The following is a 27,615-nucleotide window of genomic DNA, read 5'->3' as shown; positions in this document are numbered from 1 at the left end:
GCTCTGATACCATTTACTTTCTTTGAGATGTTCCTCCCACTTTTCTTGCATTAGATATTCGAGCTCTTAGTTTCGAAATTACAATATGGTGGTCTGAATCCACGTTAACTTCTCTGTAGGTAAATACATCTAGAAAGTTTGGGAAAGGGTTGCTGTCAATAATTACGTGATTGTTTTGGCTGAGGTATGCTACTCCATGTTGTTGCTTTATGGATCCTTTTGTTTGGGAACAATAGGGCTATGTACAGCCATATGATGCTCGAATGCAGACTCTGTACCCACTGTTGTTTGTGTATTCATGGAGACTGTGCATTCCTATTGCTGGATGGCAATTATCTTCTTTTCCAATATGTGCACTGTCTGCAATAATTGAGGCACTGAGAGCACAAGCGGACTAACCCCGGAGAAGTCAATATGGAGGAAACAGGTCTCATAATACGGGCCCACAAATAATGTATGTTTGTGATACATTGCAGCCTTGTAACATGCATATGATGTAACTGTGGTTTTATTGAACAATATTTTGACATAGATAAATTACAAAAGTACTATATAGTAGAATATTAGCAGTTTTGTTGTGGCTTAGTCCATTTTCGCTCCAAGTAGTTGAACATTCTCAATGACAGGTCCATTAGTACGCTGATGCATGTGACAATAGTATTCATTACTAGTATACATTGTACACATTACATGTACCATTTTACATTGGTTTCTGTAATGTTACGCATTGTGTTACATTTCAGAATCATCCACAGGCAATGTTTCTATAGCATTTGATGACGTTTGTAAAGTTTTGTAGAAATCATGATGAAGTGGAGGTACATACGGAAGCAAACTTAGCAGATCCTTCTTTTTTGCCTCTGTAATTACATTTCCATTAGGATAAAGCAGTTCGAGATTGTTGATGCATGTGGATGTTCGTTTGGCCACATCAATTTCCTGAAATGGCTCTTGGTTTTGGTTCGAGTATTTATACAATATTTTGAATCTGTTGGTTGCTTCATACCGCAGCCACTGTATGTTCAACCATTGTACTTTACAATTGCCAGAAGACATTTTTCGATTCGTGATGTTTCTTTCGAGTTGTTTTGTTGAAAAGAAACATTCCGCATTCATATTAATTACCTTGAATGGATTCCTTTTTCTGGCACTCACTACCACATCATTCCAGTGTTTAGGACGGTAAATATTAGGAAAATACTTTTTTCGTTTCTGAACTAAGCCAAAATCCTGATCACAGGGCAGGTACGAGTGTCCGCTAACTAAAAATTTATGGTCTATTTCCTTCACAGAGAACTCTGAGCTGTTGACAATGTATTGGCACAGTACAGCAACCTTTATGTTTCTATTCTGGCCTCCGCACTGATCAGAGTACATAATTAGTTTTTCAGTCCTGACAAAATTGCGTATGAAGTACAGCAAACAAGAACCAATTTCTTGTGGCCCTCTCGACGCAATGGATTCATGCCACAGAAACATGTATACATCATCATTGTGCATATTGTGGATGCCAAAGCAATATGTCCACAACTGACGTTTGTAATAGCAAACTCCAGTTGAGATGATCGGTGTAGGCAAAGTTTTCATCAAATCAAATGTTATCACTGTAACGTTACCATCTGATTTGCTAAGCAATGTATCACTATGTAAACCTGCCCGTGCATACTCAGCTTTTTGCTGATGGAATTCACGTTCTGCAATTAACTCCGTCCTCTCCTTATCATTATCGGCAGCTGTTATTTTTACCTGCAAAGCATCACATGTTCGACAAGAGTCGGACACTGGTGGATGAAATGACAAATTGAAGTTTTCGTAAAAAATTTTGCGGAAAATAAAATGAGAAACGGGCATTTGCTCCTCTGCACAGTACAGTGAATACATGACTGATAAATTTAAATCTGGTCCTAAATACTTTCTACCGTTATTTTTATGATACGCATAATGGCTTTCATACGCCGGGAATTTTTCTATGAAACGTTTTACTACATCAACTTTGTGGCGAGGTGTTTTATTACCAGGTTCACCTTTACCTCTACCATCACGAGGAGGGGTGGCTTTTTCCCCTTTATTCTTGAGTACCCTATCGATTCTTCCAGCAGATACGGCTAAAGTATTCTGAAAGAATCTTTTGCACACCCTCGTTTCAGACCCATTTGAATTGAGCAAGTAATACAATCTCGTCTTCTCCCTACGTGAATGTTGCTGACCTACGTAAGACCGTGCTTTATCAACGACTTTAATCATGGTAAACAGGAAAGCCGACTGCAGATCGTGGCTGCCTAAATTATAAAACTCATTGAACACTTGTTCCTGCTGTTCTTCGTTGATGTGTTTGTGGCACTCATGCCGGCACGTACACTCGCTGATTTTCCGCAATTCCTTTCGAGGTACAAGGTTACCCTTACGGTTTACATACTCTTGACCTAGAGCTCTCCGTTCTTTCCTAACGTTACGAAGCCATTTATCTTCGTTTCTAAGGCGCTTCTTTCCTCGGCTCCGTACCACGGCATCGTCGTTCGTCTCTGGCACGTCCTCTGGAACAGTTGTTGCTGCAGCCGTGCTCGCTCTCGCGTCTCCCGGCACTTCCCCATCGGACGCAAACATCTCTGTAATAACAATATCCATCCCTCAATGTAATATTAACTACACTACAGTAATGGTCAACGTGTGCATTGGTATCCACAGGCGAAGCAATTGCTCAACACAACTCGGCGGGCGGTAAAACATTGTTGTACACATAACATTACAAGTGATCGTTACTTGATTACACAAAATAGCAATACATAAAGTATTGTTTGTATGTCATTCTGTTTTCGTATGGAAAACAACCTGCATTTTCTGAACAAAGTCACCATTCGAGATACGGTACATCTAGACGTGTTTGCATATGAACGCGTTAGTGTACAATCGACAATGTTATCCGCAAAAAAGGAATGGAACACAATACAAACTAACCTTCCAATTGCTCCTCCACGCTTTTCGCAGGGGCTGCCATGCTGATCAACTGAAATACACGTCCACATGGTCACTGGTCCAATACGTTGTTCCACACTAAATACACAAGTCTTTCGTTCGCCGGCGTCACGCGCAATGGCAGTGGACGGAGAGCATAGAGCACAAATGGACTATGACGCATAGTCCACTCCTGCTCTCAACGGTATCTATCGGCGGTTGAGTGCAACAGCAATGTTTACGTTGCTACATTAGACAAACCTTCAGATAAACAAACAGATCAACATGCATTGCATAATACTCGTATACTGTTATCACAACATGTCAATACCTCAAATTCACAAAACGTGTGGGTTAGTCCGCTTGTGCTCTCAGTGCCTCAATTATTTTAACATCATGCACAGGGCATCCAACCATCAGAGGCTCCCTTGAGGTTCTCATTGAAGGCGTCTTTACCTTGGTCATCTGCTACTTCTGTAGATGCATGTACATTCATCAATGAATAGTTTGTGAATTGGGTCTTCAATCTCATTTGTCAGATTCAAGATGTTATTCCTGTAAATCCACGAACTAGATGATTAAATTTTTGTCTTACTGCGAACCCTGTACCAAATTCATGGTTGCCCTCTGGGCCGTGGTAGAAAATTATCCAATTTCCCATATCGAGCACTACATGTCCATTCCACTGCATTTCCTGTGGGGCAACTATGCCTGCCTTGGTTTTATCGAGCTGTTCCAGCAGTGACCTCAGGGCTCCTGCTGTATTTAATGATCTTACAATCCAAGTTCCAATAAACACATCATTTTTCCTTTTCCGTTTGCCTTTGCCTTTCCCTGTAACGGTGCTGTGTCGTTGTCCACGTATCAGTCCAGCCTCATGACTTTGAAGTTTATAAACTTTTTTTTTTTTTTAGAAGAAGGGGTTGTTAGCCACTTGCCCAGCCTCCAACTTAGAGGTCAAGGATTTGCATCAGGTTTAGTCCTTTAGGGAACTTGGCTTCACTACTCCTCTAGAGCCCTTCCACGCCATGTTTTGGTACATACTTTGTCTGGCTCCCTCATCAAGATAAACCCACTGCCAGTAGCGACGCTACTGCCAGCACAGCTCTTGACTTCTTCATCTACATCTACATCTACATCTATATGGATACTCCGAAAATCACACTTAAGTGCCTGTAGAGGGTTAACCCAACCACCTTCACAATAATTCTCTATTATTCCACTCTCGAGCAGTGTATAGAAAAAACTAACACATATATCTTAATGTGTGAGCTCTAATTTTCCTCATTTTTTATGATAATTGTTTCTCCATATGTAGGTTAGCGTCAACAAATAATTTCAGTTTTGGAGGGGGAAATTAGTGATTGAAATTTCGTGAGAAGATTCCACCACACCGAGAAACGCCATTTTTAATGATGTCTGCCCCAAATCCTGTATCATGTCGGTGACAATCTCTCACCTGTTTTGCGATGGTATAAAACGAGATGCTTTTCTTTGAACTTTCTCAATCTACTCTGTTAATCGCATGTGGTAATGATCCCAGATCGCACGGCAGCACTCCAAAAGAGGACGGACAAGTGTTGTGTAGGCAGTCTCTTTGGTAGATCTGTTACATTTTTTAAGTGTTCTACCAGTAAAATGCAGTCTTTGGTTTGCCTTCTCCACAACATTTTCTATGTGTTCTTTCCAAATTAAGTTGTTCATAATTTTAATTCCTAGGTATTTAGTTGAATTTACAGACATTAGATTTGATTGATTTTTTGTGTAACTGAAGTTTAACGGATTCCTTTCAGCACTCATGTGGATGACCTCACTTCGACAGAGCACGCAAGCCCTCCCGCCTGCCGCCAAAGGTGCCCCCGACAAGGCAGCATCCCCTGGGAAAGATTTCTTATACAGTTTATGCTGTTAATGAAATGAATACAGTAGGCAGGATCGTGATGTAGTTTGCAATATTCAGAGATTAAACGATTGTATGGAATAGAGTAGTGTAGAGAGCTACAACAGACCAGCCTTAGAACTGATAATTGTCACTGTTTAAATAATCTGCTATTTCTTGCCTATTTCATTAGTTTTAAAATGAAACGAGAGTATCTGTAATGCAAATACATGGTAAAGGTAGAAAATCTAAACTGTTAAATAGAGGCTTACAGGAGTTTCTAGGTTTACATCCTATCTGATTCTAATGGTCTTTTATTCTGGTCTGAAAGCTCTTTTAGATGCTGCCAGATTACCTCAGAACATGACCCCATATTTAAGGTGGGAAAGATAGTAGGTGTAATAGGTACCCTTACTTGTTTTTTTCAGATGATATCCATCTAATATATAATATTGAACCTGATGTTATTTAAATTTTTCATCACGAACTCAATGACAGAGTTAATAAGTATGCTCAGCCAAATGGATAGTCATGCACCTAGAACTCAAACTAACATGGTAGACAGAAACTCAGCAAGTATATAGCAAGCTATTAAAAGTGGTTTCATCCTTCACAAATTAGGAACCATTGTAAGAGAAAAACAGTCGCTTACATGCTACAATTTCATCTGTTAAAATTGTCTTCTTTGTATTAATCTCTGTGGACACTGCACTGTACACCAACAGTATTCCCATGGCAAAAGAAAGCAACCAGAGCTGATTTACAGCATTAATTGTGTTATGATTGTACCCTAAAAGAATACCTTACTCCAAAGGCAAACAGAAGTTGGGTGAGTCATTATCAGAAAGACGTGATGGACACAGACATGAGCCTAGATTGGTAGTAATATAGATTTCACTTTTAGACTAAATAGATCTCAATTGTTTTATCTTCACTGGGATGAAGATGGCAATGAACTACCTTTATCAGTTACACAGACATGCAGAAAAATATGAGAGTTTCTTGTCATGTATCAAGCGCTAACATAAAACTTTTATGAAGTTTGAAGGTTGATTACTTGATTTGACAAACAATTATGCAAGATTAATTTATGGGCATAGAGAAATAATTACATTGAAAACATCTGTATAAATGTTTTAAAATAAGTCACAGTCTGTCAACAGCTTTTGATATGATCTTGTATTAATTTTGTGAGGAAAGCTTCAATACCATAATACATTTCTCAACATTTATTGCATAATGATAGTTAACTTCATCATGTACATTACAACTATTGTTGACTATTGTTAATTCTTGATTCTACTTAGGACATTTTAGTATAGTCGTTAATTTATTTAGTACATAGGTTTAACTGAGGGTTCAAAATGAGCTGTAGTAAATGAATTTTTTAGCTATATATATGTCATCACCTTCCACTCAAGCATAGAGTTCCATGTCAGCTGTTCATCTGTCGTTGCCACCAGACATATATTGTCTACAGGAGCTAGTCACTTCATGCCAGTTTCTGGTCTGAAACGTCAATGCAGGCAGGTGTGACACACTCCCAACCTTCCTGTTGGATGAAACTGAATTTTGCTTCATTGGTAAGTCCACCACCTTCAACCGCTGCCTTGGATGCTGCTTCAGTTATGGTGTGAAGTGCAGACTTACATCTTATCCAAGCAAACTAGGGCATAAAATTGGTTGGTTCCTCATTTAAATAAAGTCCAAGCGTTGCTGAGAATTTTAAACCTGCTTTCACATTTAGGCCAGTGGCTTGCAAGAAACTTTCTCAAAATTAATTCTTCAAGTAAAACGTGTCATGCTTTTCTTCCCTTATTTCGTATTCGTTTATTCGTCGATCATCCAATACCACTTCTGCTATTTTCATCTGTGGTTGCAATTCTGGGGTACTCTTCATGTGGATCAAATTAAATATAAGTACAGCCATGTCTGAATTACTTAACTGTTAAAAAAAAAGGACTGAGATGCCTTGAGGCCGGCACACCTGCAATGATCCCCCTGTGTAGATACCTGTGCAAACGCTTGTGCATGAAATAAATCACTGTCTTCACATGACACAAGATCTTATCTGCTACTCGCTCGCCATCTGTTTGTCTAGAAAATAAATTTCAGTGGCAAGCAGCTAGTCGTAAGTGGGGAAATTCTGTCATAGTTTGTGTTCGCAACTCTTGTAGCAAAAAAGAACGGAAAGAAAATGCATGAAACAGAAATATATCATCTCTGACAAGTTACAAGTAACATTTTTATGGTTTTAGACATATTTGGTGTTTGAAACTTAGCATATTCTTCGGAATTATAGCTGTGGCCAATGAGCTATAATGTAGTTTGTTTCTGAGTTGAGATTTTTAATTCGCTACTTTTGCACCAGATTATAAAACTTCATTCTGAACTCTAGACAGGGATCCATAGTTTATCTCGAAAGCTTTACAGCTAATATATCTAATATTGTGGTAGAGAATTAACCTCTAATTCACTCTTTTTACGACGTACATGTCATTTTAGGAAGCGAAAGTTGTGTAAGAATCCCTATGTCCCTGAAGGCAGTGCTTGAAGATCTTTCATTATCACCTAAACACAATATTCTGACTGCATTTTTCTTAAGGACCTACTTTTTTGGCTACATTGTCACATAAGATTATGGCTTAAGACAGTAAAAGTGAAAGCGTGTTAGCAATCCCTTTTGCTGTTCAACATAATGAGATTCCTTAGTGCAAAGCAAGCATAAATGAGAATTTTGGTTAAGTTATCCACATCCTAAAGCTACCTCTACTTGATGAATTAATTTCTATCAGTGGCGTCTAAAATAGGTGGTGGATAAAGCTCTATGTTACTATCTGCAATCTTTCCCTCAGTTGTTACTTGTATGCTTTTTTGTCTCATAGATAAGTGAACAGATTGATTAGTTGTCCAGAATGTGTAACATCTTGGGGGACATTCCGCATCTGTAGTAATGGTTTTGAAGAAAACATCCGCTCCAGTTGCACTTTAAAGTTTATTTAAAATTACGACCGATTTCGGTCCCAAGGCCATTATCTAGTGGTATGTGTCTGACGTCCTGAAAGGACATAGGAATGGAGTTGCAAAAGATATTATCTACAAGTCAAACTTTAAACTGTGTTTCATATGAGTCTTCTTCACTGGAATCATTAAAAACGCTGAAGATATCAAAATGTCACAAACTTGGCCTTTATATTTCGTCTCCATCGACAGATCGAATATATTTCGTTGCCTTGTTTACTATTAGCTTTTTGTGGTAAACAGTCCACAACGAATTTATTTGTTTAATTACTATTCCCCCAGTTTGCCGTAGGTTCGACCGATCGTAATTTCTCTATTAAAGAAGTATAAGCAGCTACCGCCTTGTCTCGGTCGCTGTATTCCTTGCTTTTAATTTTCCACAAACATGTATGACTCCTGTACGTTTCAATAAGTTTAGCAATGAACTCTCTAGGACACTGATGTGTATCTGTTATTTTAAAATTCACTGGGCACACACATACTAAAACACTAGACTACTAAAAAAGACGACTAAAAACACGTTTCTTCTACCTACATGCTACGATTTGTGTGTGCAGATGTGATGTCCACAGAGATTTGCGCAGATAATTCGCTGCGTGTGGCTGGCCGTTAATACACCTTTGCTAACTCTGGATGAATTTCCATTGGCTATGAATCTTCCACAACAAAGAAACTTTAAATGGCACAGTATTCCAATTTTTACGTTTGAAAGAAACACACGCAATTAGAAAGCCTTATGAACAATGCTCCACCTACATCGTTACGAAAAATGCGAAAAGCTTAAGGAATGTAACTTTCATTCACATCAATGTAGTTTCTGTGACATACTTCGACCATAGTATCGAGGGACACATCCCGATATTTTCATGCTGACGATTAGTTGGCCGTGTTTCTCTTGATAAGGTCCTAAGAGCTGTAAGATGACAATGCGTTATGTAACAACCAAACGGAATATTATCGACATACATCAGTCGTAGGCACAGATATTGCCTAATGACTCATCAATTGCGGACACCATTATCATAGATGCGCCGTGCTGCTTCTGAAGCTGATAGAACGAACACAGACGATCAGGCCTCAACTTCCTGTCGACGAAGAGATGGGTAGCTCTAACCGGGGAAAGATAGGAGAATGAAATCGGATGTGCTCTCTGAAAAAAAAAAAATAATAATAAAAAATCGGTATTCGCCTTAAGCGATTTATGGAAATCACGGAAAATCTAAATCAGGATGGCCGGTGACGAACCACACTCTCTTGCCGAATACGAGTCCCGTGTCTAACCACTGCATCATCTCTCCTGATTACGAGAGGAAATGTAAGGACGAACTGCTAAAGAGGAACCTACTGACGAGGAGATAGGTTAGATAAACGTCGTAGGGAAAAAGGACCGTTTTCATGGAGAAAACTAGTACCGGTAATGTTCTGCAGCCTTTCCATTTCACTCTTATACGAACAGTAAAGACGGACTTCGTCTTCTGGAAATTCCTACAGAACAAACTGGCGCTTATTCCACTTACACTCAATCAGCTAATAAAACAGGAAAAATAACCGTATTCTATAACACAGTAGGGGTGTTAACAAAAGACATCACTGTTTACACGACATGGCGTGAATTACGACACTAATAAAGAGTAGGTCTAAGCCTGTCCCACATTTAACTGTGATTGGTTGTGTTTATATGTAGGTTCAGTAGCTAGCGATGAATAGGTTATTAGAAATCGCAAACAAAATTTGACATAGTTTTGTCACCCAGGTACTGGTAAATCAGTCGCCTTTTATAAAACCTTGTTAGTTGTGTGTGATAGCAACGGTTCTCTTTCTTATAGTATTCGCACAGTGACACGAATGTTGGATGCAAACTAGACGCCAATGTAATTGCATGAATCTGCACTCTCAATCATCTTACGTCACGGCGAATTTTGATAGTTACATAACAGAGTTTCATCTGACATTTTGCCTAAGTATTAGACACTGCAAGCGACAACTGCCTAAATACTTTACTCTTCCGCAATCAAACAAATACTAAGCTCGTCTCACTGTTAGATGAACGGCTGTATGTGCACAACTTGTTTTGCATAAGTTTTCCCTCTATAACACGTCTCTCTCCTAATCTGTGGCCAGCCAGGGTTCTACCTGACACAAGTGCGAGATTAAAGTCCTCGTAGCGTGTGCTACAGTTACTCCACCTGGTCTGTTACGTGCATCCTATTTCACTCAACACAAGATTAAAGTTCATTCAGCTCGAGCAAAGGTCTTGGAATGTGAGGTACCCGCAACCCTCACACACACACGAGAGCGAGGGCTGCTGAAAATTGACTGTTCAGTGCAGGTCAACTGTGTGGTGTGTCTACAGTGGTCAAGTTGTCATTCCATTAATTTGTTCATTTAGATAGCTTCGGTGTTTTATCCCAGAGAAAAAGCAATGGCTGCTTTAACTAAAGGTGAGTGCGGCGCATATGTGATAAGGGTATAAGTAGGTTCTGCCTGGCCTGTTCAGTGTAAATTACCAGCCAAACTTCGTAATTGTGAACGTCTTCATAGTAAGAATCAATTTTTTGTTCCAGGCAACATACAGATTCAAATAAATGTATCCTCGCAATGTAGGACGCCTCTTTCAGGTACCACTTTTCGCCGTAGGTATATGATGTCTGTCTAATGGGAATCGAATGACATTTGCGCGTTTACTTTGTTACTTAATGATCTCCAATTTACCTGAATTGTGCTTTAAATAAGTATCTCAGAATGTAGGCGCGACTAGAACAGATTTATTGTGCAATTTGATGCCTATCTGCAGTAAACAAGTATGGGAAAAGAACGCCAAATACAGAATTCCGAAAGCGCCAAGGAAAATAAACGACGTATTTCTTTTACGTGATTATTTGGGGGTTAATAAAGCAGATGTCGTTGGCTCTGAGGGCAAAAATCGCAATTACTACCAATCCAATCATACATGCACATTAGCTGACTTTTATTTGCCAAATAGAGTGATAGCTATGGTTGTAACTAGTATCTTTGTGAGGAAAATGTGATTTAAAATTTCACTTTTTTACAGGGATTTTTATCGTTGCTGCAAAGCGTACTCCATTTGGCACCATGGGTGGTAAATTTGTCCAGAAATCAGCAATGGAGTTGCAAGAGGTTGCAGGCCGAGCAGCGCTGGCAGCAGGCCGCGTCAGCCCTGATCAAGTTGATTCTGTTGTGATTGGCAACGTTTTAAGTGTAAGAAATACTAACATTCAAGATGTTAGTCCAAGTCTGCTGTAATAGTAATGTTTTCATTTGAAACAGCCCTCTGTCAAAGAAAAATGAGCTAAAAATTAATTTTGTGCTATGAAGTTTTAAAATACTTTGTTTTTAAATGTTCTGATAAGAAAAAATAGAGAACCAAGTATATGCAGAGACTGATAAGCCCTAAATCTACAGTTCAGTATGAAATTCAGCTAGCCTATATTTGTAACTCATGTTACAGAATTTATAGTGGCCAGCCTCAGCAAATGAACTGAAATACTTTGTGTAAAGCACTAAATGTTATTTCAAAACACAAATTACAAAAGTTTATTTTTGTGAAGTATAACATAGCTGTAAAAATTGAATGCTTTTAGAAAATCTAAACTGCTTACAATCTTAAATTTCAAAAAACAGCTGTTGTATGTCCAAATAATATACATTTTTCATTTTGTTGTGGAAATCCCAGGACAGTGCAAGATTAAGATCTGTAACTACACAGCTGTCATGCTTTTTGCAAACTCCGCCTACATAACGAAATTTCTAAACAAACTACCAACTACTAAGTGTGTAGATATAATATTTAAGTGGTTACTTTAAGTATTTATCTTACAGAGTTTGTTAGCATCTCTAAGAAGTTAGTGCATCTACAGACCATAAATATTCAAATCTGCTTAGCACATTGGCAATGTGATATGAAGTGGTCTTGATTTATATTTCGTAAAAATCTTTACAGTCTTTTGTTGTACCATAATTGATGTAGTTGTGTGTGGTTTTTTCCAGTGAACAATAATTGTCCCAGAAATGAATTTAGCAACAGTAGGAAATACTGGTACATATTAATGCAGTTTTCATGTAATTTAAATGAAATTGTGAGCAGAAATTTCACATCTCCACAGTTTGAAGTTAGTCTTGCTCTGTACAGAATTAGATTATGAACCACAACTACTACGTAGGTTTATGCAATGTAAGGCCCTACAAATTTATATGTCTGTACATTGCATAACCTTCAAGCATCACTTTAGGTCCATACCCTAATTTATACATTATAAATATCTAATATCTTTAGTGGCAATATTATGAGAAGGAAAGTTGCCACTCACCTTATAGCAGCGATGCTGAGTTGCAGATAGGCACAAGAAAAAGACTGTCACAAATAAATAAAGCTTTTGGCCAGTAAGGTCTTCATAAAAAATAAGATGAGACACACACACACACACACACACACACGCGCACGCAAATGCAACTCACACATATGACCACAGTCTTGGGCAACTGAAATCACACTACTTTCCTCTTCATAATATTGTTAAATTTCACCCTGGGTTTTCCATTGTGCAGTATGTTTAGTATTCCTTTAACATTATCAATGTTAATCACACACTTCTTCTTCTCACACAGTTTCAAGACACTGAAGAGGTGTGTTTGGAACATAAGCCTCTCAGTTGTCTTCTGTCTTCTTACCATGTCTCTCCACATTGATCCAGCCTTCTCCTTTCTTTTGCATACATTTCAGCTGTCTAACTCTTGGTCTTCCTCAAGGTCTTTTCTCCTTCTGTTTCATCTCTTGTACCTTTCTGGGTATCCTCTTCTCTTCCACTTGCTTAACATACCCATACCATCTGCACTTTGATTCCTCTATCCTATCCTATTCTTTTCTTAATGATTCCTCCCTCATTAATTCTCTGATCCTTTCATTCCTTAATGTGTCTATCTTTTTCACTCCAGTAGCACTTCTCAAGAATTTCATTTCACTATCTTGTATTTTGTTTCTCTCTGTTCTTATCATTACCCAGGCTTCAAGAGGCAGATGTCAGGACTGACACTGACACATAGTATGCCTGATATGTAACTCCTTTGCTATTTTGAGGGACATTTTTGCTCCATATCAGGCCTCTAACAACCAGAATGCTTCTGCTTGCCTGCCCTGCTCATTTATTTCTCTGTCGCTTCTTTCATTCTTGCATATTCAATTTCCCACATACTTGAAACTCTCCACCTTCCTCAGTCGTTCCCCTCCAGTTCTTATTCCAGTTAGCTGTGACACTCCTTCTTCCTGGTTACATTCATCATTTCACATTTATTTATGCTAAGCTTTGTCCCATATCTACTTGTTGCCACATGTCCAACTGCTCCTGCTTCTTGTTTCTACAGATTGTCAAATCATCTGCAAACACCACGGCTTTCATCTTTCCTTCATTAATTACTTGTGCCACTCTGCTCATTGTCTCAGCTATCACCACAAATAGCCCCAATGAAAGTACACTTCCCTGCCTGAAATTGTTCCTTTGTTCCAGCCAATTGGAGTTCTCTCCTCACTCTTTCACACATCTCACACTCTCATTGGACATTTCTCTTTTCTCCATATAATCTGTTTTTATACTCCTCTTTTTTCCAGGAACTTTCAAATCTTGTTTTTGCATACACAATCTTATGCTTTTTCAATGCCCAGGGAGGCCATCAGTAGATCTTTTCTATATTTGTAGTAGTATTCTTATAGATGTGAGCCCATGTTTTTCTTTGCTCATCCTTCCTTCTGTTTTTGCCCAAATTCATGTTGCCAAAACTTTCTCACAGACCTTTGCATAATGGCTCATCAGTGGATTCTGTTCTAGTTTTTGCACTCTTTTTATTACTTTTCTTGAAGATTGGCACAATCATTCCTTTCTTCCAGTCATACAGCTTCCCCCTCTTTTTCCACATAATTTTTGTTACTTGATAAAGCTATTGTGTCCCCATCTCTCCTGCTGCTCTCAGCATCTCTACACTCAGCTTATCCAAACCTGGTATCATCCCTCTTTTTATCTTTCTTAGTACATCTTCCACTTCTCTCCATGTTAAAATCTTACAGTTCCTCTTCTTCTTCATCTTCTTCTTCCTCCTCCTCCTCCTCCTCCTCCTTATTCCAGGTTCCATTTAGGTTCAAGAGTTCTTCAGGATACTTCCTCCACATGATATTGATTTCCTCTTAATTTTCTACCTCTTGGCTACTTTTGTTTACTATTTAATCATAGTCTGTCATATCGTTCCCACCTCTTACTTTTAACCATCCCATATAGGACCTTTTTTGAATTTTCACTATCCTCCTCCTAGTCCATTCTTCCACCCACCTTCTCTCTTCAGCCTCTTTCTTTCTTGTCTGGTACTCTTCTACAGTTTCTACTGTCCTATTCTGGAACCATATCCTAAAGGCTCTATTCATCTTCTGCACTATGTTTTTTGTTTCTCTATTCCATCAAGTTGTTTCCTTCCATCTCTTTTTGTTGCTTGTACTCCCATATACTACTTCTACCACAAATGTCCTCTTCAGTCTATCTCATTCCTCGTTCACCGTTTTTGGTTCATCTGCTGGGAGATTTTCCTTCACTATTCTGAGGTGCTCTACCCTACTCTCTTCTCCTTTCAGCTTCTATACCCTTATACAACCATTCTAGTTTTTTGATGCTTTCTTATCCTTTGACCTCTCAGGTTCATTATTAGCAGTCGATTTTTACTGTCCAAGGCCTCTGATGGTATTACCTTGATATCTGTGATGTTCCTATTCATTTCACTATTATAGAGTATTGTATGTAATAAACTACCGACTTCCTACTCAAGTCATTATTTTACCAATTAATCTTGTGGCTCTCTTTTTCTTGAACCAGGAGTTACCTACCAACAAACTATTCCTCTGGCAGAAATCCAGCAGCCCTTCATCTTGCTCATTTTGACTTCTCCAATCTTCTGGTCAAAGCACACTTTCATACCTTTGTGTTTATCTTCCAACATATGTCTTTATATCCCTAATTTATATCACATTCTTCCCCCTCCCCCCCCCCCCCCCCCCATCTGTTTCTGTATTCCCTCTTCAAATTTTGTGTTTGCTGTAGAAGTGCAGTCTATCTGTGGGGACTTACAATTGTAATATGTCCATAGTCTTTTACTTCAGTAACATTTTATCTACTTCATTCTATCACTCACCAGTATTTTCTTCACTTCTTTTAACACATTTCTCTCCACTTTCTCCAGTCAATTTCATCATCATTCCTGCTCCAGTAAAATCGATCACCTTTTCTCAGTTCTCTCCTTCTTCCTCCTCTCCATCTTGTCTCTGACAACCCCAACAGATCCAACTTTCTTCTTTCCATTATATCCACAATCTCCTACACCTTCCCAGTCAATATCCAAGTATTCGTTGTTCCAAATTGTAATTTGGGTCTACAAACAGGTCATCAACTGTTTTAATTATCTATCCTTTCCAAGGCTTGTCCCATTGTTGACAGCAGAGAGATTATCCACTATGTGCTTGCTAGGCCTATTGTAGCTTCATTGAAGACCTGTTGGCCATCACTTTTCAGGGGTCCTGTAGGACCTTCACAGCTACCGTGTCAGTCTCAGTGGAACTGTACACACATCTGTTTTATTCACTTCTGACACCAGTGCTGTCAGGAAACAGGAATCAAGTTTTAAGGTACTGTAGTTTTTGGTATCAGAAGTTCCTTCTTATACAAACAAAAAAGAAAGGAAGGTAACAGATATGTTTGCACACAGAAAGTTTATTTATATGTCATACATTAGAAGAGAAACAACAGGAAGATTAGAATAGATGGGACTGGACTTCTTAGTGTTAGATTTTGTGGTAAGGTCTTATGGGACCAAACTGCTGAGGTCATCGGTCTCTAGTGTTTGATCATAGCTACTTTGGAGAAGGGAAAGCAAATGGAGACTAAAGGATGCCATGCAACCGGATGAAAAGGAAGGAAATTAGGGGCAAAAGGGTGGGGGCAACTGTGGTTGTGTATACTTGCAATTTGCCAATGCTTATTCAGTCTTCCAAAATGCTTTGTGGTGGTTGTATCAGTGAATAATGCTAAACTGATGTAACTGGGCATGAGTGCTATCAAATTAATTTGGATGAAGCAGATTTTGTGACTGCTCAACGTGATGGTCATAAGTGAATATGCAAGAAAAGTTTTTCCAGTGGTAGCAGTGTCTGCAGTTTCATGGAGAAAGCTTTTCTAGAGCTGTCAGAAAATTATACCCATGTTGCAAAGTTTAGAAGGCAACAAAGTTACTGTGTGCAACCACTAAATAATTCTCAAGTTGTCTTATGGCATGGAAGAAGAGGAAATTACAGTATAGGGACTCAGTTCATAGTATTATTGCATCTCAGTAATGAAAGTGTTGGAAAGGCAAGCTATATTCTTGAATGATCACTCTTGGAGCAATGTTGGATGGAAACCTTCAGCATAAATAAAGCAAACTAGAGACTGTCTGTATGATCCACATGAACGTACAAAGAGGGTTCAACACTGAAAGTTTGGGAAGGCATACAGAATGAGATGAGTAAAATTTAATATGGAGAGAAGATATGAGTATAGTGAAGGAAATTAACTGTTTTAACTTTCCTGTCTTGTCCGTACTGAACTACACTGACTAATGATGTTCCCACATTTTCCTCTTGTTCTCTTTTGGCTCCAGATGAAGAAACTCTTTGACAATGATAGCTGAAGAATCTTGTTGTTGCACTGATTTATGTTGGTTGGGGATGGGTTATTCTTTCTAGCTCATGTTACCTAATTGTAAGGTTTGACGTACTTATGGATGTAAAAAAATTCACTTTAGTCATGACAAGTGCAAGTATTACCCCAAAATGCAGACCTCTAAAGGGTTGGTGGGGAGGGAAAATTGGAGGGGGGGGGGGGGGGCTGCATGATGGGATAGGATATGAGGAAAATTTGTCACAAATGATGTTCTGTACCACGAAGCTTTCTACTTGTTCACAGTGCAATCACATTGCATCCTTTGCATGTCTGTTTAGACGATTTTTAGAAACTGTGATCATGTGGAAATATACTATACAGTTACTCCTGTTACACTTAAAGAAATATTCAGTTTGTATTACAGCAAGGCAGTATCTTATGATGTAACTAAACAAAAGCAGCAGTATCATTTTTTTACAACACAGTTTTATGGCAAATAATTTGTGTACCATACATTGAGATTGAGAACCTTTAATATACTTCAAAAAATCAATCAAACAAGATTTTTTTCGGCAGTTAAATCATTTAAATGGTCCATTTGCCTGTTATAATAAGCATTAATGCGAAAATGTAGTGATCGTACTTATACTGAAAATAAATCATAATATTGTTTCAGGTTTCAGCTCCAGATTCAATTTTCATTGCACGCCACGTTTCTTTGAGATGCGGAATACCCATTGAGCGACCTGCACTGGCTGTCAATAGACTTTGTGGTTCTGGATTCCAAGCTATAGTCAGTGGGGCTCATGTAAGTAATCTTTTCATATTTGAGTGGAAATAGTTGAAGAATCCAGAATAAAAAAGAACACTAGCTATGAAATACAAACCTTTATTGTCTGTAAATGTAATATTTTATGCAAAAAGATGAAAGAAATTGCAGAAAATTACTGTGATCTATTTGCCAAAGACTGAGTAATTTGGAAACTACTGCTAACAATATTCTGTTCTAAAAATGATTCACATGTATTCATGCAGATGTCTGCCCCCATTATTGCAACTGCAGCTGAAAGTTACATGTCTGCTGATGTTAACTGGAAACTTTCTGTTTCCCTTTTGCTTTAAGCACAAGCTGTGTAATTACAGCAAATAGTATTATTTTCGGTTTTGAAGAAACATAAATTCATCATCTAAATTTGCAAATTAAGGCTGCAGTTATTTTTTTATTTTGTAATAAATTTCAGAACATTCTCGTAGGGGACTCAAAAGTAGTTCTGACAGGAGGAACAGATAATATGAGCCAAGCTCCTTATGCTGTGCGTAATATCCGATTTGGCGCACCTCTTGGAGCAAGAATTGAATTTGAGGATACTCTGTGGGTTGGTCTTACAGACACCTACTGCAACCTTTCAATGGCACTGACAGCAGAAAACCTGGCTGAGAAGTACAAAATTGCAAGACAAGATGTTGATAAGTATTCCCTTCGATCACAAATGCAATGGAAGAATGGTAAGCTGAAACACTGTCATTTGAGCATCTTTAATGGAAAACAACATGCTAGTGATTTGCATGTGCAGGGTTCAGCATTAACAGATTCTAAATTTATATACAATATAAATCTTTAAATCTGTAACCTTTATCTCCAATTTCGTTGTACTAAATTTCATGACCATTTATACTATTTGTGAGGTTATTTCATGGTTAAAGTGAACCACCACTAGATAAATTGGCAGTAACAGATCATACACTGGGACCAGCAGACCACTAAATTTGATTCTCTGATACTAACATTTTAATGATTTTTTTATCATTACTATGCTTGAATGCACAGTTTTCACGGATTTTTTTTTTTTAAAAAAGCAAAACTCAAGAAAATATTTTTAACAGAAAAGGAGGAGGACTCGTATTAAATAAGTGGGCCTTAGTGCTAAACAAAGCAAATGGTGTCAACTCTTCAGTTGTGCAACCTCCATAATGCATGCTGGTGTGACTCATATTTCTTTTCTAGTGGACAGATGAAGCCGCAACTTAACCACCAGTAAAGTTCGGCAGCTTTAGCTAGCTAAAAAAGTATACTTTTGGAAATTAACTATCTTTGCGGCCACTGATGAGGTCTCCAACAGATGAAACTTGGGCAAAGGAACATGCCTTAAACCACATGTAATGCTCATAAAACTAATGTCATCAAGATTGCCCGGTACTTTCATTCAGTAGGCAAAATCCCAAGCACTGTGTGTGTGTGTGTGTGTGTGTGTGTGTGTGAGAGAGAGAGAGAGAGAGAGAGAGAGAGAGAGAGAGAGAGAAGGGTCATAGTATGCTGTAAGCATTGTATCAGATTTAGTTCACAGACGATACAAGGACAGAGTGAGAAGTAAAGTTGAATTAAGAAAAAGAGAAATAAGAAGCAGACCGGACAGTGACTTACAAACTACGAGAAAAGCAAAAAGTGGAGGCTTTTAGCCACCTTCCTTGATGTTTGTATTAATTTCATTAAAGCTTATATCCAAATATTAGTCCATAAAAAAATCAACTATTAAACACCATCACTTCCACTCCTTGCATATCAAATGCTCCTTTTCCTATGGTCATGTGGAAATAATGATTTCCTTAACTCCTACACCTATACGTTCTCTTAGGTTTTCCTTTTCACAGATCTGCACAAATAAATATCTTGTGCAGTCTCCACCTCTCAGCCTACCAAAAGGACATCTTCCACTTCTAAAAACCTCAGAAGCAACCCATTCCCACTTGTCACCCAGTAACACAGGGCTTCAACTGCCTCAGTACATTAGTCTACCAAGACTATGACTATAAGTCAACCCCCGAAATGCAATACTCTCTCCCTAATGTCCTGTATATACTTTCCACTGTTGCCTTCCTAATGTCCCTAACATCCTTTGTCAGGCCATATTATGTTCCCAGACCATTATCCATATGCCAAGGTTCTTAACACTGCTGTAAAACCTGCCTCCCCCCCCCACACCCCAGCACTATCACATCAAAGTCAGAGTAACACGTTAAACCACACATGTTGTATACCACATAATGTGTTCACTGCATGCCTTTTCATTTAGGAATGACCACCACCAAACAGTCTTAACTGCATGAAAGGACAAAGAAATAGTGTCCACCTTGGTGACATCTAATATCTAGCTGCTGTGCTTACTCAAGGGACCTGAATGCCTGCTACACCACATTGGCCATTTGGATCTTCCCATGCAGTACTACTATCCCTGAACTCTCAAGACAGTAACTTGTTCTTAAATACATTTTTTGCATCCCACCAACACCTTCGGTGCCAGAACGCACTTCTTCAATCATACAACCCTGCACCCTCGCAGCCATAAAAATCACAAACTTTGATTTTTGAAAACTTACAGTGAAACTTAAAATGAGAAATCCTTTTTTTTACAAAATATTGTTCTGAAATTCAGATTTTTAAATATAATTTCATATCAAAACAATAAAACCACAACATTAAATACAAAGAATGGGTGGTTCACATAGGAGTCTCACTTTGCTCTGTTGTTCTGCTTGATACTTATCGGCATAAGTCGGTTGTCTTCATGACTATGACAACATTCAAACAAGCATTGTAGCTGATTGATGAACTTGCGTCCAGTATTAATTATTAATACAGCATTTAGTGATGAATGACGATTATGGTATTCTTGGCCCATTGGGGGTCATGTACAATTCAAACTTTTTGAGTTGGGAAAGACAAAACACTGTGACACAGGACGTGGATTTAATGTTTGATAAATGCTTTAAGTTCTTTTACTCATTGAGTTGTATTACAACTATATTGATTTAAGGCCATATTGATAAAATAAATAAGCAACACCTTTGAATACCAATGTCCCTATAATACCAGTATGCCTTCACAAAACATTAATTTTGTGTTATACACACACACACACACACACACACACAAAATCATCATCACAATCACTAGTTCCAGATGTGTTGGGAATAATTGGAATTTTGCCTCCTGAAGCCATTCTGTCTCCTTGAAAATGTTAAAGAGTTGTAGCTGTCTTATTTTGCAGAAAATTGTGCAAATAACACCACCTAAAAAGTAAATTTTCTTTCATAGATCATGTCAGAATTTTTTTCTCATTGTGATAAATTTGAAACTTTGTAAAATATGCCACCCCTTGCATGACTTTTTTAACTAATCACTGAGTATTATTACTTTCTTACTACACACTTTTGTCTCTTTTTGTAAGTTAAAAAAGATGTGGTTGTGCAGTCTCTCTTCTTGTGTACTTTTTTTTTCTTTTTAACATTCAACCAGAATTTTCCTTACCATGTTTATTTGAAAGTAGAATGTCAGTCAGAAGCCTCTAGAATGGGAAGTCAAACCTTCTACCTTCTTCCTAAAATTCACAAACCCAATCATCCCGGCCGCCCCATTGTAGCTGGTTACCAAGCCCCCACAGAACATATCTCTGCCTACATAGATCAACACCTTCAACCCATTACATGCAGTCTCCCATCCTTCATCAAAGACACCAACCACTTTCTCGAACGCCTGGAATCCTTACCCAGTCTGTTACCCCCGGAAACCATCCTTGTAACTATTGATGCCACTTCCTTATACACAAATATTCTGCACGTCCAGGGCCTCGCTGCGATGGAGCACTTCCTTTCACGCCGATCATCTGCCACCCTACCTAAAACCTCTTTCCTCGTTACCTTAGCCAGCTTCATCCTGACCCACAACTTCTTCACTTTTGAACGCCAGACATACCAACAATTAAAGGGAACAGCCATGGGTACCAGGATGGCACCCTTGTACGCCAACTTATTCATGGGTCGCTTAGAGGAAGCCTTCTTGGTTACCTAGGCCTGCAAACCCAAAGTTTGGTACAGATTTATTGATGACATCTTCATGATCTGGACTCCCAGTGAAGAAGAACTCCAGAATTTCCTCTCCAACCTCAACTCCTTTGGTTCCATCAGATTCACCTGGTCCTACTCTAAATCCCATGTCACTTTCCTTGACGTTGACCTCCATCTGTCCAATGGCCAGCTTCACACGTCCGTCCACATCAAACCCACCAACAAGCAACAGTACCTCCATTATGACAGCTGCCACCCATTCCACATCAAACGGTCCCTTCCCTACAGCCTAGGTCTTTGTGGCAAACGAATCTGCTTCAGTCCGGAATCCCTGAACCATTACACCAACAACCTGAAAACAGCTTTCGCATCCTGCAACTACCCACCCGACCTGATACAGAAGCAAATAACCAGAGCCACTTCCTCATCCCTTCAAACCCAGAACCTCCCACAGAAGAACCCCAAAAGTGCCCCACTTGTGACAGGATACTTTCCGGGACTGGATCAGACTCTGAATGTGGCTCTCCAGCAGGGATACGACTTCCTCAAATCCTGCCCTGAAATGAGATCCATCCTTCATGAAATCCTCCCCACTCCACCAAGAGTCTTTCCGCCGTCCACCTAACCTTCATAACCTCTTAGTTCATCCCTATGAAATCCCCAAACCACCTTCCCTACCCTCTGGCTCCTACCCTTGTAACCGCCCCCAGTGTAAAACCTGTCCCATGCACCCTCCCACCACCACCTACTCCAGTCCTGTAACACGGAAGGTGTACACGATCAAAGGCAGAGCCACGTGTGAAAGCACCCACGTGATTTACCAACTGACCTGCCTACACTGTGAAGCTTTCTATGTGGGAATGACCAGCAACAAACTGTCCATTCGCATGAATGGACACAGGCAGACAATGTTTGTTGGTAATGAGGATCACCCTGTGGCTAAACATGCCTTGGTGCAAGGCCAGCACATCTTGGCACAGTGTTACCGTCCGGGTTATCTGGATACTTCCCACTAACGCCAACCTGTCAGAACTCCGGAGATGGGAACTTGCCCTTCAGTATATCCTCTCTTCTCGTTATCTGCCAGGTCTCAACCTCCGCTAATTTCAAGTTGCTGCCACTCATACCTCACCTGTCTTTCAACAACATCTTTGCCTCTTTACTTCCGCTTCGACTGACATCTCTGCCCCAACTCTTTGCCTTTACAAATGTCTGCTTGTGTGTGTGTGTGTGTGTGTGTGTGTGTGCGTGTGTGCGTGTGTGCGTGCGTGCGTGCGTGCGTGCGTGCGTGCGCGCGTGTATACCTGTCCTTTTTCCCCCCTAAGGTAAGTCTTTCCGCTCCCGGGATTGGAATGACTCCTTACCCTCTCCCTTAAAACCCACATCCTTTCGTCTTTCCCTCTCCTTCCCTCTTTCCTGATGAAGCAACCGTTTGTTGCAAAAGCTTGAATTTTGTGTGTATGTTTGTGTTTGTTTGTGTGTGTATCGACCTGCCAGCGCTTTTGTTTGGTAAGTCTCATCATCTTTGTTTTTAGATATATATTTCCCATGTGTCCCACGTGGAATGTTTCCCTCTATTTTTTGTATAGGTTAGGTTTTTCGGTGCCTACAGTGTCATGTCTTTCAGTGTCGCACACATTTTTATTTTTAAAGGGGATCACTTAAGACTATTCCCATGGGTTTGCCCCTTCAAATTCCTCCCTCATATCACGAAATTGTCATCTGATGAAGTACAGACTGAAAAAATAAATTCCTTTTAAAGCACAGTTTCGTATATAATTTATATTCAAAACCTTACACCTGTGTCACAGAACAAATTCTACATCGAGAATACTTTACACAAGTTTAAGGGAAGAAATGCTTCCGATAATTATTACAGTATTTAAAGAACATCAAAATATGATCAGGCTGAAATCAACAAACAGTACATGAGACTATGTTAATTCAACTGTAAAAAGCTAAGGAGCATATTATTAGCAAAATGAGAAATATGCAAAAGTGAAATGTCAAAATGAGCACTTTTCAATTGGGAGTAAATCAAAACAATCAGAATGGCTGAAAGAGAGCACAAAAACATGAGCCATAAATGAATAAAAGCTAAGCAACTAAGCAAATAAGAGAATAGGCAAGAATGAGATGCCAACAAAATGAGATCTGGCTGAACTCCGTCGGCACTTATATACGGTTGTGCTCGTGGCAGCACCTCGCGGCCTGTACGCAACACGCGCGCCTGTGACCCCAATGCACCCTTAGCACTTGCGGCAGCGTCTAGCAGCCCCTTACGCAAGTTGTGCGATTGCTGTCACAGGTCGACCCTTAATCTGTTACACAGCCATGTTTAACTGAATGGTAGGATAGAAGAGGGATCCAGAGGAGCGATTTTGGCTGTCAAAATTAATCATTTAGCAAGAGTGTGGAAGCATTTTTCCATGGATGATTTGTGCTTTCTTCTTTGGACTAAGTGTTACTTGAGGACAACTTTGAGTAATTTGGTATAAATATAAAATAATAATGGTAAATGTAGAACTCTACGTAAAGGATAGGTTTCTTCAGATTAAGTGAAGGTCACAAACACGAGTAAGCTGTTACAAAGACTAGAAGATTGATAGATTTTATCATTGCTAAACGCTCTTTCAGAACAATAGCATTTTGATATAAACTTGAATGAATAAAACTATTTGCGGAGTGGAGACTTTTCAGGAATAGCAGGAAAATAAGGAAATCTTGGGAAATTCTGACTCACTCTGGGAACTCTGAGAAACTTTTGGGGGGAGGGAATGGAAATAAATGATCAGAGTCATCTTGTTCAAACTCACTCTCCAATTCTGATTCAAAAACAACCGTTTGTGGAGTTGTGCAGGAAAGGTGAAGGAGGGTAGTGAATTGTTGGAATGTAAGTTGCTCGATCACAAATACTTCCCACATGCTCACTGATATTGGGAACCTTTTATTGTCTGTGGATACACCACTCTCCTTCCTCGTCAAATACTTTTTAGGGGTGTGAAGTGTGACACGAGTACGAAACATGCATGTTTTGTAGAATAGTACTGAATTTTAGGCTTTGGTTCCTTTCCTTCTTTCAGAGCAAAGTAATACTTCATTGACTTTCTTGCATTCTCATGCTTAAAATCAACAGTGGCCATAGCTTGAAGAGCATCCACTTATAAACAAGATCTGTCATTACTATCAAAATCTGTTGATACCACATTCCCGTCAGTTTGAAGTATGTTTCTGCATAGGTTTCTCATAAGCTTGAGGCTATTGCACAATAACATGCCACTGCACAAAATGGTGATGGATGATGATAATGAACAAATTTCAATGGCTGGCAAGAGATTAAAATCCATGCATTTATTATGAAACTGTAAATCATTGCTGAACTTGGAATAATTACTAATAGGTAATGTGGCAACTCAAACAATTTCATTTGAGGCTATGAAAACTAGTGAAGTTAAACTTTTACTCGCACTAAAAAAAATAAAAATAAATGCAGAGATATTTGGAATTTCAACATGAAATTTTAGAGAAATCTTTTGATTACACACAGAGGCCACCCTGATTTACAGTGGCACTAAAAACTCTTGCTGCAGAAAGTCTTTCCAATTAAACATAACAGCTATTTTGCACCTTTTTTGTTTGAGCATGTCTGATTTACTGAAGGTTGCACTTGGAATTAGTATTAACAAAAACATGTGTTGTATTGCAAAATAAATTTTTTGCACACGCACAGTCTTAATTGACACAATTTCTATTAAGAGTAATGGTTTTATAATAAATCACATTACAGAAGAGCTTAAGAGGCAAAATGGTTCACTATTAATATGCTTATTTATTTGTTATTGTATTCCTAGATCACAATAACTACCATATCATGATTTATTTTTTGCCAGCCAATGATAAAGGATATTTCAAGGAAGAACTAGCACCAGTCACACTGACAATAAAGAAGAAAGAAGTGATTGTTGATGTAGATGAACATTCGCGACCTCAAACTACTGCAGAAGGACTTGCAAAACTCGCACCTGTTTTTAAGAAGAATGGAGTTGTCACCGCAGGATCTGCATCTGTACGTTCATTGAAAACGAATATTTTATGTGAAACTTATTTCTTCTCTCTTTGAGAAATATTTGGAAAAGATAATTGCAAGCTATAGTATGGAGTGCTCACACTTTCAAGATAGATTTTTTCATTTTTATAATACAAACCGGTGGATAACCCATTTTTGAAAATTTTAAACATATTTCAGGGCATTTGTGATGGTGCTGGTGCTGTTGTTTTGGCTAGTGAAGAGGCTTGTAAGGAATATGGATACAAACCATTAGCACGACTTGTTGGTTATTCGGTTGTTGGTGTGGACCCAAGCATAATGGGCATAGGGCCTGCTCCAGCAATTCAGAAGTTGCTGAAGGTCACGGACAAAACACTTAATGATATCGATCTAGTTGAGGTAGGTAACCCACAGGAGCTCAAGTGCAATTATATATTAGTAAACTATTTGCATGTAAAACTAAATATAATTATGACAAAGCTGTACAATTACATTGTCATTTTCATTAAACAGAAAGTAATGTTTATTCACCAAGTGGTGGCAGAACACACACATAATAGGAGGTTATAATTAACCAAGCTTTCAGAGCCAGTGGTTCCTCCTCCAGGCGGAAGGGGTTGAAGGGGAAGGAAGAGGGGTGAAGGAAAAGGACTGGAGAGGTCTAAGAAAAGTCTTTCCTTCTCATCCCGTCCAGTAAGTCTCCCCTCTGGGTGACTTTTCCAAAATCTGCCGATTTTCCTAGACCTATCCAGTCCCTTTCCTTCACTCCACTTCCTTCCCTTCAACCCTTCTGCCTGAAGGAGGAGTCACTGGCTCCGAAAGCTTGCCTAATCATAACTTTCTTTTATGTGCGTGTTCCGCCACCGCTTGATGAGTAGTTTTTTTTTATTTATCCAATTACATTATATTGCCAAAAATTTATTGTTTTTGTTGTTAGAAAGTACATCTACATCTACATCTATACTCCGCGAGCCACCTTACGGTGTGTGGCGGAGGGTACTTATTGTACCACTATCTGATCCCCCCTTCCCTGTTCCATTCACGAATTGTGCGTGGGAAGAACGACTGCTTGTAAGTCTCCGTATTTTCTTGTGTTGAATACTTTTATTTCCACACACTAACTAGCATGGCAGTAGCATATTAATAAAGTGAGTTGTATCACTTTACATACAGCTGCACTTTGTTTCACTAACATTGGTGGCCAAGGTATTGCTCTTCTGGTGAAGAGCATACACTAAATGAATCCAATACTATGCAGCAAACTAACACACTGAGGTTTTAGGCACATTTCATTTCTTATGTTTATCTTAAGCTTTTCTTTGATTTATGCATTGTGATTTATTGCAAATGAATGACCCATCCCCCCCCCCCCCCCCCCCAAAAAGAAAAACTAACTACGAGGATGGGGATAAACTTTAGTACTTCCAGTCAGATGTATGACTACATAGTCATATTGAAAATTTGTGTTGCAGATTAATGAAGCATTTGCTGCTCAGACATTGTCTTGTCAACAAGAACTGAAATTGGACATGGAAAAATTGAATGTTAATGGAGGAGCAATTGCACTCGGACATCCACTTGCTGCATCAGGGTCACGTATTACGAGCCATCTTGTACACGAACTCAGGTTTGTTATAATGTAATTGTGTCAAGCATGCAAAATTGGCGACATTCTCATTGAGTAATGAGGCATTTTTTTTCTCTACAGGAGGAGAAAAGGAAAGTATGGAATTGGTTCGGCTTGTATCGGTGGTGGCCAAGGTATTGCTCTTCTGGTAGAGAGCATACACTAAATGAATCCAATACTATGCAACAGACTAATTTGTACTGAAAAATTTATATAAAGGATTTTCATATTTTTTATATTCATATATGTATATACACACATCTATATTAAAATTCAAAAAAAGCTTAGTAAATATTCTTGTCTGCCTATATTGTCGTCCCTCTGTCATAGAACATATTTGTCACATTATATACATTTATTAATTAAATTTTAATAGGAAAAAATGAAATTAATCCAGAAAAATTGGAATGGTGTTTTATTTCCAAATGTAAGAGCCCAGACATTCTCTGGTATGAAACCACACCCCTACTGCAAGCAGTGAGGAATACTCTCTTTTGTTTTCAATACTGGAAAATAAACAAACTATTTAATTCCATTAATGTTATGGAAACAAAGTGCA

The 27,615-nt window shown here is 38.8% G+C and overlaps 1 protein-coding gene across 1 annotated transcript; it reads left to right on the top strand.

Moving 5' to 3' along the window:
- The first annotated feature begins 9,772 nt into the window (after positions 1 to 9,772).
- LOC126481039 (3-ketoacyl-CoA thiolase, mitochondrial-like) lies at positions 9,773 to 27,348 on the top strand. The gene is made up of 8 exons (XM_050104520.1): positions 9,773 to 10,293; positions 10,905 to 11,071; positions 17,216 to 17,347; positions 17,781 to 18,045; positions 25,272 to 25,447; positions 25,628 to 25,828; positions 26,902 to 27,056; positions 27,138 to 27,348. The coding sequence occupies exons 1-8, from the start codon at positions 10,275 to 10,277 to the stop codon at positions 27,220 to 27,222; spliced, it is 1,200 nt and encodes a 399-aa protein (XP_049960477.1). The 5' UTR covers positions 9,773 to 10,274; the 3' UTR covers positions 27,223 to 27,348.
- The last annotated feature ends 267 nt before the right edge of the window (positions 27,349 to 27,615 follow it).

This window comes from Schistocerca serialis, chromosome 5 (genome assembly GCF_023864345.2).
Source record: "Schistocerca serialis cubense isolate TAMUIC-IGC-003099 chromosome 5, iqSchSeri2.2, whole genome shotgun sequence".
NCBI lineage: Eukaryota > Metazoa > Arthropoda > Insecta > Orthoptera > Acrididae > Schistocerca > Schistocerca serialis.
Note: the sequence above shows the minus strand (reverse complement) of the source record. Positions and strands in the feature narration are given on the sequence as shown.

Excerpts from the sequence above, each read along its gene's own strand:
- LOC126481039 (XM_050104520.1), top strand. Across the intron at positions 25,448-25,627 it reads TCACCGCAGGATCTGCATCT|GGCATTTGTGATGGTGCTGG; the intron begins GTACGTTCATTG and ends AACATATTTCAG. Across the intron at positions 25,829-26,901 it reads ATGATATCGATCTAGTTGAG|ATTAATGAAGCATTTGCTGC; the intron begins GTAGGTAACCCA and ends TTTGTGTTGCAG.